Raw genomic sequence first — 16,109 nt, 5'->3', positions numbered from 1 at the left:
CACGGACCTGTTTGATAGGATTCTTTTGTTCAAGAGAAAAGGAAGTTGGTAAATATAAATTTAAAAATTATGGGAAAAAAACTGTCTGATTTGTGTTGTTCTGTTTAGAAAGTATTTCGTATTTTTACTTGTGTTTCAGCGCATATTAAACAGCACCACTGTATCACTTTTCTAACACATAACCACCTGAAAGCAGGATCGCTTTGTTGTGTAATCCAATAAGCTCCAGTCCGTATTTCCCTTCGAACCCATCTGGCTCACTGGCAGGGTTTGTTTACTGGCGGAGAGGCTGGGAAGAAGGGGATCCTGCAGGACCTGGGAGACTGTACAATCTACCTCTGTGGCGTGGAAGTAGAAAAAGGAGAAAATATCAATCAAAACTTCGCATCACCAGCTTTTCTTGTGGTCAAATTGTTGCGCCAGGAGTCGGCTGTGCGGGACATGAAGAAGACTTAATTCCCAAACCAAACAGAAGAAGAAGGAGCAGTAGAGAGAAGTGCCGCGAAGTGTGTGTGTCAGCATGCAGAGTGGAGACTCACTCAATCTCTGCACTGACTGAAGAGGAGCTGTGGGGCTCAGCAGCGTGGACACTACGATAATTAATCAAAAGGAATTGGTCAGGTGGACTGTTTTGTGCCTTTAGGGGTATTTTTTTCTGTCTGTCAAAGACGCGCTAACCTTTACGCATGCCACAACCATCGAGTCAGCAGTGCGCGAACCACAAAATTAAGTTAAAGGACACTGTTACTTAGATGTGAAGGCGTGCAATTTGTATTTTTTCCTGAAGCACAAGCTCTGCTTTAATGTGGGTTTATGTGGCATTTTTCTAAACTAGAAATCAATTGAGAGGTTTGCGCAAACTTCTGCTGTGGCCTGGGCTGGAGCGCTGGAGCCAGGCTAGGCTAACTTGCTAGCTCCGCCGCCGTCTGTTAGCGCAAAACGTTGCCTCATATTCGGCCAACAAGACTTGGTTTTTCTTTGTCTTCGCCGCTGGAACACACCATAACAAACCATTCAACACAAAGAGAGCACTCATGCATGGTGCTTGTGTTTGTTAATGGTGCTTTTCCATGAGGTGGCTAACTTTAGCAGCAGCAGCAGCATCGTTAGCTCATGTTTGACTGAACACGTTGGAATCCTTCCTCCGCCCATCTTCCGGGATGTCTTTTATTTATTTTTGTTTACCTGTTGGCCCACGTCGAAAAACAAAACCCGTTTCCTGAAGGCATATCTCCTCCAGTCTGAACTGTCCTCGCCAAAGGATTACTCTGTCTGTATTTGACCCGGAATAGTGCTGAATGGTGTCTTATCCCGAGTCAGTTATGAGGCTCCGGACTTTGTGTTTGTGTTTTGTTTTGATCGCTGGCGTCTTTGAGATGAGCTGTCACCGAGCTAATGGGGAGAGTAAGTACCACAATTTATCACATTTTATTAATTTATTTCTTCAACATTTGTCACTTCTCTTATTGCATGAATACGTGGCTGGTTGTAGTACACTGCTGCTCCAGTCAAGAAAAATACATTATGCAACACACTGAGGAGCCAGAGATGATAAACAACACACTGAGAGTCACATTCGATCAAAATAAATTGTTTCCCTCTTAATTTTTTGAAATTTATTGCACATTATTTTTTATTTTTACACCTTATTTTACATTTTAACAACGATTTATAGGTTTATAAATTCTGCATATAAAAATAGTTTTGGCTTCTATTTTTATTTTTGTGAACATTATATGTAAGGGGCAGGGTAGTAAACAGATAGGAAACCAGATTTGTGCACAAAACAAAAAAACAAAAAATTATAATATGTAAGGAACTAAAATAAAACAAAACAAATAAGGAGACATAAAAGAAAAATCAAGTTAGATCTCATATAATGAACACATACCACAGTGAAATGGTAAGAAGAAATGATAATTTTACATATACTTTCGATTTTTTTCTATTTTATTTAGCAGATCTTAATTTAAAAAGATGTGAAATTTACAGAATTACAGCAGAAAACATTGCAAGAAGCCTATATATAACAGAATGATAAAAGTTAAACCTAAAAAAATTTGTTCAGAACTATTTAACTACAAAAAATGTACTGAACTGAATCTAGGTGAAAAGATTGCACGTGTTAAGGGATGAGATGTAGTGATTAATGACGAGTCCTTGCAGCAGTGTTGCATAGAGCCTCACAAAAAAATAGTATAACAAACATTTGCACAGATATCAATGTAACATTTTTCATCGTTTTGCATGACTCCTTTTTTAAAAAAACTGGAAAACCCCCCAAAACTTTCTAACCCACAAAGATGAGACATCTTTGGGGCCTCTTCCAAACATCTGGAAAACAAGACTTGCTGACTCAAGGCATCTTTGCAACACTACAGCACTTTGCTGTAAATGCAGTGTTGTCATCACTCTTTATAACACAGCCATATTGGGATTTCAGTGTGTTTTTGAGTAAATGTACAGCCTTAAATGTCTTTTTTTTGTGCATGAAGAGAGTGTTTGTTAAAAGAAGTCGTGCAGCAACAGCTGTTCTAAAGTCAGCCGCTGCATTGATGGGACAAAGGTTAACACTTATCACCTATTTGAGTCTGCAGGAACTGTAAACAAAGTGTTTTGTCCTCAAAAAAAAGTGTGTGTGTGTGTAGAAGTCTGAGAATTCAGAGGAATTAATTGCTTGTTATTGTAGAGGAGAAAGCCTGTTGCTGTGGTCAGTGCAGGAATGTAACAATAAGCCCTCTTTACAGCTCCTGACAATCCCTTTATATTCACAGCCAGCAAGCCCGGGTGATAAGAATGAATGAACACATTTGCAATCGCCCGGAGACATTTTCACATTTCTCAAACCCCAAAATGGTTGCACACACACTCGCTGTGTCTCTCCGTCAGAATCTGTTACTTTAAGCAAATATTGGTTATGAGGAAATGTAAAGCAAACCTGTGGGACTGCTTGCTGATTCAAATGTCTGTACAGTAGTTTTTTTAGGATGACAACAGAGAGGAGTTTTGGAAACCTGACACTGGAAAGTTGATTTCAAATCAGGAAATATGACAAATTGAAACCTGGAAAGGTGATTGGTTTGAGGTTAGGAAGATGAAATGAAGATAATTTGAGGGAAAGTTGGCTTGTGTTAGTTTGTGTGTCTGCTTTGTTTTGAATTGTGAAATTAAAACACCAAACTGCTGAAACTTGTGGCAGATGGCTGATCCAAAACATTAGCTTCTTCATCAGGGAACTAAAGTGTTTTGTAATGAATTAACTTATATATTTTTATTTATTTAGCGTCCAGTGCCCACACACAGCACATTTCTAAGATGTTAGAATAATCTTCAAAGGCGCTCTAATGCATTAATCCATACATATTTTCTTTCCTGATTTGTGAGATTAGTTTCTCCTTTAGCTCCTAATCTTGACCAGAGCATGAGCACAGTAACACACATTTGTCCTTTGTTCACTATATGTAAACAGTTTGAGCCCCCCCTCGAACCACGGTGTGTGTAGCACGGCGGCCAAAGAGGAACGCTGAAGGAAAACGCTCACAGTCGCTCAGCTTTCATCAGATTGTATCGAGGGGCGAATGGAGCGATGTCATCAAACCAGTTTCAGCAAGAATTTGAAGACATAAATCAGCAGCAAGTTGTGTAATTGCCCCTTGACTTGAGCGTGAACCACAGGGGGAAAGTGGAACCTGGGCCTCACACTGGCCGGTTTCATGGAGTGGGCTGAAAATCTTCTGAGCTACTCGTTGGCAGCTCTCCAGCTCAGCTTGATGGAAAAAATCACCAAGTATTGAAAGCTTCTATTAAGTTGAAGTGTGTGGATTAGATAGATTTATTCAGCAGTGCCTTGTAGATTAATTTTCTGACGACAATTTGCTTAGATTCAACATTTTGCATTTATCATTCTGTCAGTTTACCCCAGCTTGTGTGTGAAGTGTGGCATCTTTTTCTGTTCATCATCCTGTATCTACTTCTGTTTCCTAACCTATCTCCAAAACCATCAGAAACATGATTTTCTGCATGATGAATTAGGATACTGGCCCAGTTTCTTGTGTTATGTGACTGTTTGTTCAGCATCACGTTAGCACCTGTGCTCAATTTGTACATCGTAAAGTAAAATGTCAGCTATGTCGCTCCACCCTCAGGCTCTGTGACTCTCCCACTTCAAGGTATATATCTCTGGTTTTATATCACAGAGGAGGTTACTGAGTTAGATTCAGACTCCCATGAAATTTGGTGGCAGGCTGCAGCCTAGCCTTAAGGAGAAGCCGCTTAATATGTGAGTCAGAGCGACTCTGATTCATGAACGAGGAGAACAAGTGAATTAGATTCATACATTCAGGATTATATCTGCACTCCTGAAAGGTCTCAGGATGGATTGAAAGGGATGCTGTGGTGGTCACTGCAGGTGGAGCAGAGTCTGATGCTTTAAAACAGACACTTTTATGTCAGTTTGATCCATTTCTGGAGGATTTTATGAGAAGCAAAGAACAGAACCACTCACTCAAAAGAGTAAGAGGTAGCTGGATTAACACACCAGTCACAGTCATGCACCAGTTGCATGATATAAATGTCACCAATTCCACCAACTTGTTCCTGGTAGATTCCCCTGAGTAACTCTAAACGGTACACAGCCGGAGAAAAAGTCTGGATAAAGTCAAGGTGAAGACAACTAATGTGAAAATTTCTGAATATTTTCAGGAGTTTGTTTTTATTTGCTTGGATTAAAAGTCTCCTTTTTAAGAGTAGCCCAGCCAAGACAGGCAGAGGCATTGCAAACATGGTTCAGAAACAAACATTGTTCAGGAGGTGGTTTTAATACATGTGTGGGTAGAGATGGAGGTCTATGTCCCCTGAGTCCTCTTTTGCTATTTCTACTAAGTTTCTTTTTTTATGACTCAAACTTGAAGTTTTGTCTCTTTCCACAACAAACTGACACGGTCACCGTCTTCTTCCTGACGCGCTGGTGTTGACAGAAAAATGAACAAGATGCTACTTAGGAGTTCTCAGCTAAGCAGCTCGTCCCTTCATTGTGTCACGTGGCTCCTCGTTCTAATTTCTTGCACATTTAGAGATGCATGATGATTTTTCTTTACTTCTAAGTTGCAAACCGTTACATGTTTGTTTGCAGCTTTCTTTAAAAGGAATCATACCAAGGGCCAATCCCAACTGTCATCCTTACCCCTTCTCCTTCGTCTTTCCTCTTCCCCATGGCCCTATATTTTAGGGGCTGTTTACAAAACAACAGTTTTAGGGTGAAACGCAAAAGTTTTGTTGCGTTACAGCCGTGTGTTTTCACAGAAACAGCGTTTCAGCCGACCTGAAATGCAAACTTTTAAAAAAGGGGCTCCAGAGTGAAATTTTTCTGGAACGCCTCCGACACCGTTGCTGTGTAAACGGTAAGCTGCCATTTTCAGAGGAAACGCTTCACTTCTCGTGAGTTTATACAGTTGTCATGGACTACTGTGTTGTGCTTGTGCTGCTGAATCTGTGACTGTCTTTCATTAAAATTAGCATCTGTTGCTCCACTTCTGCACTTAGTATTCACCAGCACACCAGATGATCGGCCCAACTCTACTTCGGTGGAGATCTACCAAAAGCAGCTTCTGGACAAGACAGTTAAAGCACCAACTACAGGCCTGGCATGCTTACTACAGCATTTTCAGTCCCTTAGCGTTTCTGTATAAACACTGATTTTTTTCACTGCTTTTCCGCTGCGTTTTCAGATAAAACGTTGTCCTGTTAACGGGGCCTCAAGGGCCAAAGGGAAGGGGAAAAAAAAAAAAAAACTCTTAGAAATGGGACACCACTTAAACCCTGCTACGTCATCACCCCCAAACGCTCGCTGGCTGTCGTAGGCGAATAAAACAAATTTTACGAACTGATGATAAACCGATGTCAGATTAAGGTGACAAACTCACAGCAAACATACACCACCAGGATGAACCGCATCATATGAGTAACGAGCCAGTCAAACCATGAAAAAGGAACGTTGTGGTATTCAGATTAGGGATGGACAATCCGATCCTGGTATTGGGTATCAGCCCCTCAAAGCTGGATTGGGTATTGGTGGGAAAGGATCGGTCCAAACTTGACGCTAAGTCTACATGTTTTCTGTTAATTCTCAAGCAATTTTTAACTAAATTGCTGTCAAACATTTAAAAACTTATAGTTTTAATAAATATTAACTTCAGTAATTCCATATGTACCCATTTTTGTCTTTTACTCAAAACATTACCAGTCTTTTCCCACAGTAGAGCATGCAGCTTATTATTTAAAACTCGTATCAGATCAGGATCGGTATTGGTCGATGCCCAAAGGCCAGGTATTGGTAGCGGTATTGATATCAGGACCAGAAAAGTTGGATCGATGAATCCCTAAATCAGAAGCTATATTATGTACGCAGCCCATTGCAGAGAAGTCCGTCTGCTGCAAACTAGTCACCCAGGTCTAACAGGTAGATTGTTAAAGCGAGCGATATCAAATAAAACCAACAGTTCTATAAATGGCAAATATTAATGTGAAGTCACAATGGATTGGATTCCTGATAAAATAAATATTGATATCATGGGTAATTTGTCTTGCCTCTGGTTTCAAGTGAGGTCTTGGTTTGTCTTCCCCTGCCCCTTGATCGTACAGAGACTTGGGACACCCCTTCACTACACATGCACACACAAAACCAAGGGTTTAGGGGTAAAATTGGGATTGGCCTTAAGTGTTGTTTATTATGACGGCATGTCTTTGTTGAGTTGTGTTATTGTTGATGCTCTGCTGTCCTGTTATGCAAACGAGTGGTTGTAGTTCATCAAAACAAGAAGGAAAACGTAGCCAACCCCACCAACCTGATTGCAATCAGTCGAGGCGTGAAGTCGTGTTCACACCAGATGCAAATAGAATAAATAACTTGTTTAATTCACACAGATGACCCCCTCCTTTGGTGAGAATCTAAAGGTGTGAAGAGAGGGTTTAATGCAAATCTGATTTATCGCCGTGAAACTTGTGTCTTTACATCAACCCTCGCGACACATCTGGAACTTTTCTGCATGCCCTTTGCAAAGCATTCTGGGATTCCTAGCGTTGCAGATCCTGCTGGCCAACTTTTTGTCCTTATTATGTCAAAGTTGTTTATTAAAAGCCAACAATGATGCACTGTTCTGTTGAGTAAATAAACCTTGTGGAGTGAGGCAGTGAAGTAGAGCAGCATGTCTCTGGGTGGTTTGACTGTGTGCAGCGGGTCAACACCGTAAGAAACAACAGACTGAACATTGTTTTCATCCACAGGAAGCTTCTAGAAAGTCTTTTAGCTTTGTTTTTTAAGACGTCATTGTTTGTTCAGTTAAGTTTGAGTTCTTGTTCATGTAATGTCAAAACAGAAGAAGCCAAAACTGCTGTCCACCTCCGGCTTGTTTGGTGTCAGATAATGTGTTGAGGTCTCAGGTGGTCAGACTGCAGCGTGTTGTTGTGCCAGGATCTCTTAGAGAAGTGTCAGACAGCAGGGGCTCGATGTGAGTCTCCAGGCAGCACAGGTCTGGTCAAAGCAGGTCATGTAAGAGGGTCAACAATCAGCAATGTGGCACCTTTGATTCCTGCCTCGTCACATGAAGATCCACCCTGACGTGCAGAAACCGCCCCTGCCTGACACACAACTAACTCTGGAAAAACACTCAAACAAAAACACCACAGTTAACTGCCACTGCTGTCTTTAAGCACTGACATCAAGCGCGTTTGACGTGTGCACAAAAGAATGATTTCTACACTTGTCACTCTCCCCAATAGCTGCGTAATCCAGGTCGACAGGTTCATATTGAAAACTGGCACACCTGTAATCTTTCACTTCGACCACACAGGCGTCTGACAAGAAAGCCTTGTTGTGTCAGATCTGTACCATTGACTCTGTGACCCTGTTGGAAGGAAATGTGCTTGTTTTTGTGCATTCACGCTTCAGAGGTAATAATTACCTCACTGCCAGCGTTGGCAGAGAGAATAATTGGTAAATGGATGCAGCTGGTGGGCAACGGAAACACAAAAGGATCTGTGGTCCGAAACAATTTTTCTACAAGGTTCCTCATCAAACAACCCAAAGAGGGAACTTTGTGGTTTTATGGTCTCTTCTTTTTACTCCATTCCTCTTGACATGAGGACTCCCCTGACTGTTGCACAGATAATGTGCTGCACTTCTGTGTCAGCCTGACCAGCAGCTGGACTTTAGATAACCTGCTTTACCCCGGACTCTGCTTACAAGAAATTTAGAGTCAAACCTGATCTTGTGAAGTTGTAAAGTTGGTTGATTCTCAGTCTCAGTTTTTGTTTTTCTGAGACTCAATATCTTTCCTAATGAATTGTATCTGCAGCTAAAAACTGCAATCATGTTCCAAAACCCGCCCACTTCCGCAAAAAAACGCCCAATAGTGTTTTACACACGAAAACATTTAATATTTTAATTAACGTGGATTTAAATGCATTTTTCAACATTTAAGCCCAAATGGCAAGTTGTATTATTACAGACAGTGCATGTCACAGAAAATGTGGAAAAAATGCACCTCCTGTATCCCAGTGCCAGGCCCAAAATGAGCTCGCGGGTTCTGCCTCAGGCTTCTGCGTCGGCGCACTACGCTAGTTTGTTAATGTGACGTCACGTTGTTATGGTGACATTGATAGCAACTGAATAACTCACTGCAAATAAATGTGTTTGTAATTGAATATAATACAAGGGAATGAAGTATATCGAATTTTGTATTTGTACTGTTTTTAACCCATAAAATAACAGTTTGTTGTGCTGTTTCCACAATATAAAAAAACGCCAGGTGTTGGCAAAAGCAGCCCAAATATTATATACCCGCCCAATGCATTTTTTCCCCGCCAGATGTAATCAAAAGTAGCCCAAGTGGGCGGAAAACCGCCCAATCTGGCAACACTGGACGCATACAGCCCCGCCACCCAGGTAATTACACTCCAGTCCAGTAGGTGTCGGTAATGCACCTTCAGCTCGTTGCCAACCGCTAAATAATCTGACAAAAAGGAAAAAGACGAATTAAACTGAAGAGAAACTAGTGCATTAATGACGCAGCACAGTGCATCGATTATGGAAAAACGCCCTACAATGCAGTAAGTTTCACTGCAGAGTCTTTCCTATTTTGAATGCAGTGTCCCAACGTGACCTCAGAGAGACTTAGCCTCTCTAAAATTCATTTTTTATAACCGTCATGATGCTAACCTGTAGCAAATTAACCTAGCCTGTCTGGAGATTCTCCTTCAAGTTTTTTCTGTTGTTGTTTTTTAATACAACTTAAGCACAGAGCATATTTTTTCATAAAATAAAAATAAGTTTAGTTTCTTGTGTTATTATTTTAAATGCGTTATTTCCAATCTCTCAGGGACTGAGGTTGTGTTGGGATTTATCCAACTCAAACAGTGTAAGGTTGGTTGTCATTGGAGGGATTAATGACACAGAAGTGAATACAGAGGTATTAAAAGTTGTTTGCAGTGTTTGCCGTTCACCTTAAAGCTGACGCATCATTACTTTTTATAACCTTCCTCAAAGTGGATTACATCACATGTCAGTTTGGACACACTGAACACGTTTCTGGGTGACCTCGGCATTTTGTGGATCTGAGGGTTACTTTTAGTCGAGGTTGGAAAACAGCCGAACAGCGAAACCTTGAAAAGGGAAGTGTTGCAATCAGCCAGCGTTTGTTTCTCTATGCTTATTGAGGCCTACGATCTCTGTGAGGCCCAGCTGTAATATATGCAATCAATCTAATGACACACACACACACACACCCTCCCCTCTCAAACCACCACCTTCTCAGGATGCCTGTTGATGCTTGCAGCTGCAGTGGGTCTCTTTGAAGCTCACTTTGTGTAGATATGTTCAGTATTTATGTCCTCTCTTCAGAGTTACGGCTGAGTACATGTTGATTTAAGTTTCCGAGCGTCTTGTGACCCTGAAATGATTTACGCCGGACGTTTACGATGGTATCTGTGGGGATTTATCACAAGACAACAGCAGTGTTCTCACCTGCTTATTAATAACACGGTGTTGTTTTTAACTTGTCTGCATTGTCACACAGAGCTGGGTCATGAGATTCGTGTAAGCAATTTCTCAGCAGACGTCACCTGTTAGACGTCAATTTATTGACACTTCCCGTGGGTGTGTGTGTGTGTTTTTCCTCTAACGTGATCAGGCTGGATGGATTTCCTTCATGTTTGGATGACTTTGCTCCCTGATCACAACTCAAACCAACACCAAACATCCTGCACATGCTCACAATCTGCGTTAATCTGATTATTTCTCCTTCACTCATAAATTTTCAGATTTATTCAGCATATGGTGTCACGTTTAAATGGTTTTGTTTAACCAGAAGTTCAAACAGGCCTTTGTGATGCCTCCATCATCTTCATTTGTTTCAAATACACGGTCCAGATGTGGCCATCGATCAGGCTCAGCGGGGTTTGGCAGCGTGTAGTTCCAGGAGCAGTCCGTTTAGGTTGCAATAAATTATTCAGTTTGTAAGGCACGGATCATAGAATTTCAGTGATTTTTCTTTTTCTATTTGCAGCTCACAAGCATGTTTGCAAATGTAAACAAAACTGTATCCAGAGCAAAGAGGGAAACAAAGAAAAGCTTGTGGCGGGATTCACCCAGAATTTTTTCCTTGTTTTTGTCTTTTGATGATGAAAAAAACTCCAGGATGGCCAGCTGATTGATTTCTAGGGAGAACAAAATCGAAAATGTATACATCAGGGTTTTTGTTCTTTGTCAAAAAGTCAAATTCAAATTCTTCATTTCAGTCTTTGTTTATAAAGTGGATTGAAAAAAAATTACCACTTTTCTCCAGCAGAGGGCAAAATGTTTCTCTCTGACTCACGTGATGGGCATTTTATGGGAAAATATGGCTCCTGAATAGTCTGTAGACATTATCATCATCATTTAACTTTTCCTCATGGTCGCGTATTAAAAAAGCAAACCAAAAATTGTAAATATAGAAGAGTTGTGTTTTAAATTGAATCGGCACCCCAAAAATCGTAAAGGAATCCAATCGCGACAATAGCATATTGTCTCAGCCCTCCTGATTTCCCTCCATTCTGGAGTTCTGTTTGACCATGAAAGCTTGTATGAAATCACACCTGTGAAATCGTTGACCTATACCTCAAGAGCGTCGTCAAGAGCGTCGTCAAGAGCGTCGTCAAGAGCGTCGTCAAGAGCGTCGTCAAGAGCGTCGTCAAGAGCGTCGTCAAGAGCGTCGTCTAGAGCTGTGGTTCGCAAAGCCTTTTGATTAGGGTTGCACTGATCCAACTTTTCTGGTCCTGATACCGATACCTGGGCTTTGGGTATCGACTGATCCTGATCCGAAACAGTGTTAAAAATGTATCCCTTGAAGACTAAATCATAGTTTAGTCTTTGTGTCAAGTTTGGACCGATCCTGTACCCATCCAGCTTTGAGGGGCTGGATCGATTCTGGTACAAGATACCAGATACCAGGATCTGATTGGTGCGTCCCTACTTTTGAATTCAAAAAAATGTTAACAATTGGATCCATGATTGTAGCAATATCAGCAAAAATAGGTCAAAATTTCCATAAAACCATGCAAACAAAAAACATTTAATCTGTTTTCCATGTTTTTTCACAAAGACACAGATAACAGGATGGCGCTGGTATCAGCAGCAGCAGATTAACTTTGGAAATGCAGCAAAATGTGAACACAGGTTGTTTTATTTCTCACACAGCAGCTAAATTACATACCTTAGGCCTTATTAATTAGTTTTTATCAGTTTTAGATTTTCCTGTTAGTGTATTTCTGTGGCAGGTCATTGGTCTCAGGCACAGATATTCATCCTCTATCGCAAGGATTCCCAAAGTGTGGTGGGCGAGCTGTGGCTAAGGGCTGCATGATGTAAGTGTAATGGCAGCTGAGCAATATTATTTATTGATATTATATCAATTAATACATAAATAAATAATTTAAACACTTTTTAATGGGGGTTAACAGTTTAAATACTTAAATGTTGAATCTTTGCTACATAGTAATGACTGCTTCTCATAGCTTGGCGACCATACTTGACTTTATTGTCCCCACCGTTTTTAATGTACGAGGTTATTCGGCCCATTATTGTATATTCAGTTCTGTGTTAACAGTTGCTTATCTTTTAAACTTGATACCATATATGGGGCTATAAATTCGACCCCTTGTCTTTTTTATGTTTTGGGCATTGGGGGTGTATCAGCTGTTTGGGGAGGTAAAAGGAGGCCTGAAAAGTTTGGGAACCACTGGTTTGACAAAATCTTCTGTAAATTAAAATCTGTTGAGATCTAAAAGTCTAGAAGTTGAATTTTTTTCACCTCAAGCCCCTTTTTGTTGTTTCTTTCTTGTCTTACAGTAAGTTTGTTTGATAGGAGTAAGTTATACAAGCTTTGTTTACAATATGTAGTGCGATGAATGATATGGAAGAGTGCATGTTATCTATACTCAGAAGTTTGTCAGCCTGTTGTTTGACCTCATCTGCTCCAGTAGACCCAGTAAGACCTTGTCTTTGATGCTGAATTGGCTCCAGTTTATCTGAGGTTGGCTGAGATTGGATGCCAAGTAAAAAAAGTCATGCTTGCTCACTTAAAAACAAACTTATGTCCGGTTGCTTCAGATCTCTGTGATGTCTTTGTCTTTCTGTTGTTTTATCTTTGGCTTTAAACGAAATCATTACCTTTAATCTGTCTGCAGTATCATGAACATCAGCGGGCGTTTCTGTCTCGCTGTGAGGATGATCACAGCTCTCTGTTTGTGATTAACCTCAAAGTTCGTCATCCTGCGAGCTGCAGACGGTGTGAGACTTGTGAGGGCAGCCTTCAGCGAGGATCTTCTGACCCTCTAATGACTCTAATTGATGATTCAGAGCAGCTCTCTTTAATGTTTTTCAGTGTTTTCAGTCTCGTCTGGCTGTTCGCCGGGAATGTATGAAGAGCTGGAGCTGGCCTCGTCGCCATAGAAACCTTTGTGAAATCTTTTTTTCCCCCTCTTTCCTTACAATACCCGCTGCATTTGGATTCTGCTGCAGACCTGATTTGTTTTGCTAAAGTTTTGTCTTGTTGTCATGGGCTAAGCCTCGGTGCTCCACTGTAAAATACGACAAAAAGTTTTAACTCAGCCAAGTTTTCTTTCCAACCTAAGTCCTCGCTCAGCTCAGGTCTTTCTCTGCGGCTGCTCTAAAATTCCTCACTTACACACCAGGACGGCCATGTTCCAGTTTCCAATGAGAGCCTCTATCGGAACGGCTGGAGTGTATTAAATTCTCTATTGGGAATGTGTTGCTAAAAATACTGGCCTGGCTGAAAGCGTACACTGAGAGGAGCCTGGACTCGCCGCCCTGTGATGAGTCGCCTTCTCCACAGGGTCACTCGGTGCTCTGATGGCTGATTAAACCCCAACTACAGAAGCTCTGTCTCCTTGTACTGTACACGGCCAGCGTCTTTGTCTGTCAGACTGCTTTGTTTGGGAGTGTGTGGGGTCTTGTGTGAGACAGAGGGAGGCTCTTTGTTGTCAGAAATGCGGTAGGTTCCCTGACGCGGACTCCCCTGGCAGTTACCGTCACTTTGATGAGACACTATGTTTCACTCGGCGTGTAGAAACTACAAGTTTGTTGCTACAAATCATTCTTAACGAATCAGAAAGAGGTCAACAGATCTGACAGAAGTATGAAAAAGATAAATATTGCCAAGTCTGGTTTAATAGCTCGCAGTTTGAACCCATGTTTGGACATTTGGTGTGTTCTTTAAACAAGCGTCAGAGTCGTAGTCTGAACTCCAGATAGCGAGCGTGCTGGTTAAGGTCATGCAGTGAAAAGCTTGTTGTTTGGACACTGTGATTGGACACTCTGTGTGTGTGCGCTGCTTGTCCTGTACTCTTATGTAACAGAAGGTGTAAAATGAGCTGCTGCCATAAAGAGGTGCACGCCTTGCTGTTATACCTCTTCCCCACATGGCTGACCAGTTGGCCTGATGTGCCCGGATCCACGGTGGGCCGGTTGGTAAACAAACACAGGCCCCTCACTAGGCAGCGCTCCTCCTGCTGCTCCCATGACTTGTGAAGTGTAAAATCAGGCCTGGAATGTCCCACGGAGTGCAAGTAACATGTTTTTATGACCATCATTACTTGTGTTATGTCACACAAAGCATATGCTTTGAGTTTGGCTGATTTCCAGGATGGCTCAGGAAATCCTTATTATGGTCGATCGTCTTCATGCAGAAACCCCCAGAGTGGGATAGTGCTTAAAATATTTAGCAGAAGGTTTTAGGATCATTGCTCTGTTGTGAGTGGAGTTGGAACAAAGTTCACATTGGTGGTCTAATGATATCTGCTTTTTATTGGGGATCAGACTGACCAGTGACTGAAATATAACGGGGATGTGTTGTTTTTTATGCATTTGATTTAAAAACAACAATGTAGTGATAACATCCTTAATAACTAGACATACACCGGTCTATTGGTGCTGAATTCCTTCATTTGGGGGATCTGTAATTGGCCCATCCTTACAAATAAAACTGATCTTATATACCTCCAGGAAGGTCTGACAGCCAGCCATTGTTGCTTTTTGCTCTGAGACGTAAAACTAAGGACACTTTTTGGTTGTTTATGTTAAAGATTTTATTCTTTCAAAGGCTTTGTTCATTAATTTAAAAAAAAAATGGATTTAAAAAATTGAAGGTATATGCTGTCAGTTATTAAAAATACAAAATAAAATTTGGTATTGGCAGGTCAGGCTTTTCAAAGATCGGTGATCGGCCAGAAAATTGTGATCGGTGCATCCCTAATAACGTGTAGGGTTGGGACGGTTACTTCAAAAATGTAATCGAGTACAATTACAAGTTGCCTATTAAAAAATACAACCAGTAACTTACTCTAAGTATCACAATATTAAAGTAATGTACCCGATTACTTTTGGATTACTTCGATACCAAACATGCACATAAAAACAAGAGGATATAAAACATTTGTCATCTGCTTGGTGAACCTTTTTAGCGAATCATACAACAATAAAATCTCCTTTTACACTTTTGACAAATCAGGTGTCCATATTCTGAATTTAAAAAAAAAGGAAAAAAGAAAATTAAAACTAGAAAGCAAATTCAGGCAGTTCACCTAGTATTTGCCTACAAAACAGTGTTGTTTACAAAGTTGACAGAAATTGTGCAAATAAACGTAATGTAATCTAATTACATATTTTTCTCTACTGCACCAGATTACAGTCACATGTGTTTTTGGTATTCTAATTATGTAACGCCATCCTTGTGGGAAACATCAGGCCTTACACCAGTTAGCATTGACATGCTACAGGCTGCTAACAGCTGAGTTCACATGTAAACAAACTGGCCATGGTTACATGTAGGATCTCCAGACAAACACAGGAGAAAAAGTAGTAAAAATATCACTGAAGGCACAAAAAGTTTGGTGTCCATGACCAACAAATGAACCATACAAAGTAATGATTCACTCCAAATATAAAGATGACGAAAAAGAGACAGAAAAATTGCAAGAAACAGACAGAGAAGAGAGAGCTGCTGCAACAGGCAGCTATAGCCAACAGGGCAGCGCCTAGCAAGTGAACATATGTAGTGTAATTTTATACAAATTGTGTAAACAAAGTATCTTATTGTCTCTTTTTGGATTCGCCTATTTGTGTTTTCCCAGAGTAGGGCACAGACAGTCTTCAGCACGATATCCCAGCTTTAATTATTGATTGTTTAAGAAGTTTGTCACATGCAAAAGCCAGAAGTTATTCATCTTTTCTCCTTCCCTAAAGTGTTGGATTCCCTTCTTTTAAGTATCAGAATTTATAGAGTTCAAGGCTTTTTGTTGGGTAACTCGTCAGCTTTGCAGACAGATCATTTTGTAACCCAACATAAATCTTCTGCAGCAGAAGTCTGATCTGTCTGTAGGTAGCGAGCTCGGGAGGTTTAAATCCAACCGGCTCATGCTGTAGGTCTGGGTGAGGACTGACAAAGCCACAAATCTCTGACTGCTACAGTACGTGGCTATTAAGGCCTTGATTCCCATCACCGATGAATATTTTTAATACATTAGCTAATGGTTTTTATGGGCTTGAGTTACAGAAGCAA

At 40.8% G+C, this 16,109-nt stretch overlaps 1 protein-coding gene across 1 annotated transcript in view; it reads left to right on the top strand.

Moving 5' to 3' along the window:
- Window positions 1-253: 253 nt before the first annotated feature.
- Window positions 254-16,109, top strand: part of insra (insulin receptor a) — an 83,497-nt gene continuing 67,641 nt past the window's right edge. Inside the window, exon 1 of the mRNA XM_074688051.1 lies at window positions 254-1,404. Coding sequence (XP_074544152.1) covers window positions 1,299-1,404 — 106 coding nt within the window. The 5' untranslated portion in view covers window positions 254-1,298. The remainder of the gene's footprint in view (window positions 1,405-16,109) is intronic.

Source organism: Halichoeres trimaculatus, unplaced genomic scaffold, assembly GCF_033239565.1.
Source record: "Halichoeres trimaculatus isolate MK-OKI-2021-1 unplaced genomic scaffold, fHalTri1.1 fHalTri1_scaffold_15, whole genome shotgun sequence".
NCBI lineage: Eukaryota > Metazoa > Chordata > Actinopteri > Labriformes > Labridae > Halichoeres > Halichoeres trimaculatus.
The sequence above is the reverse complement of the archived record's forward strand: the minus strand, read 5'-3'. Positions and strand labels throughout refer to the sequence as shown.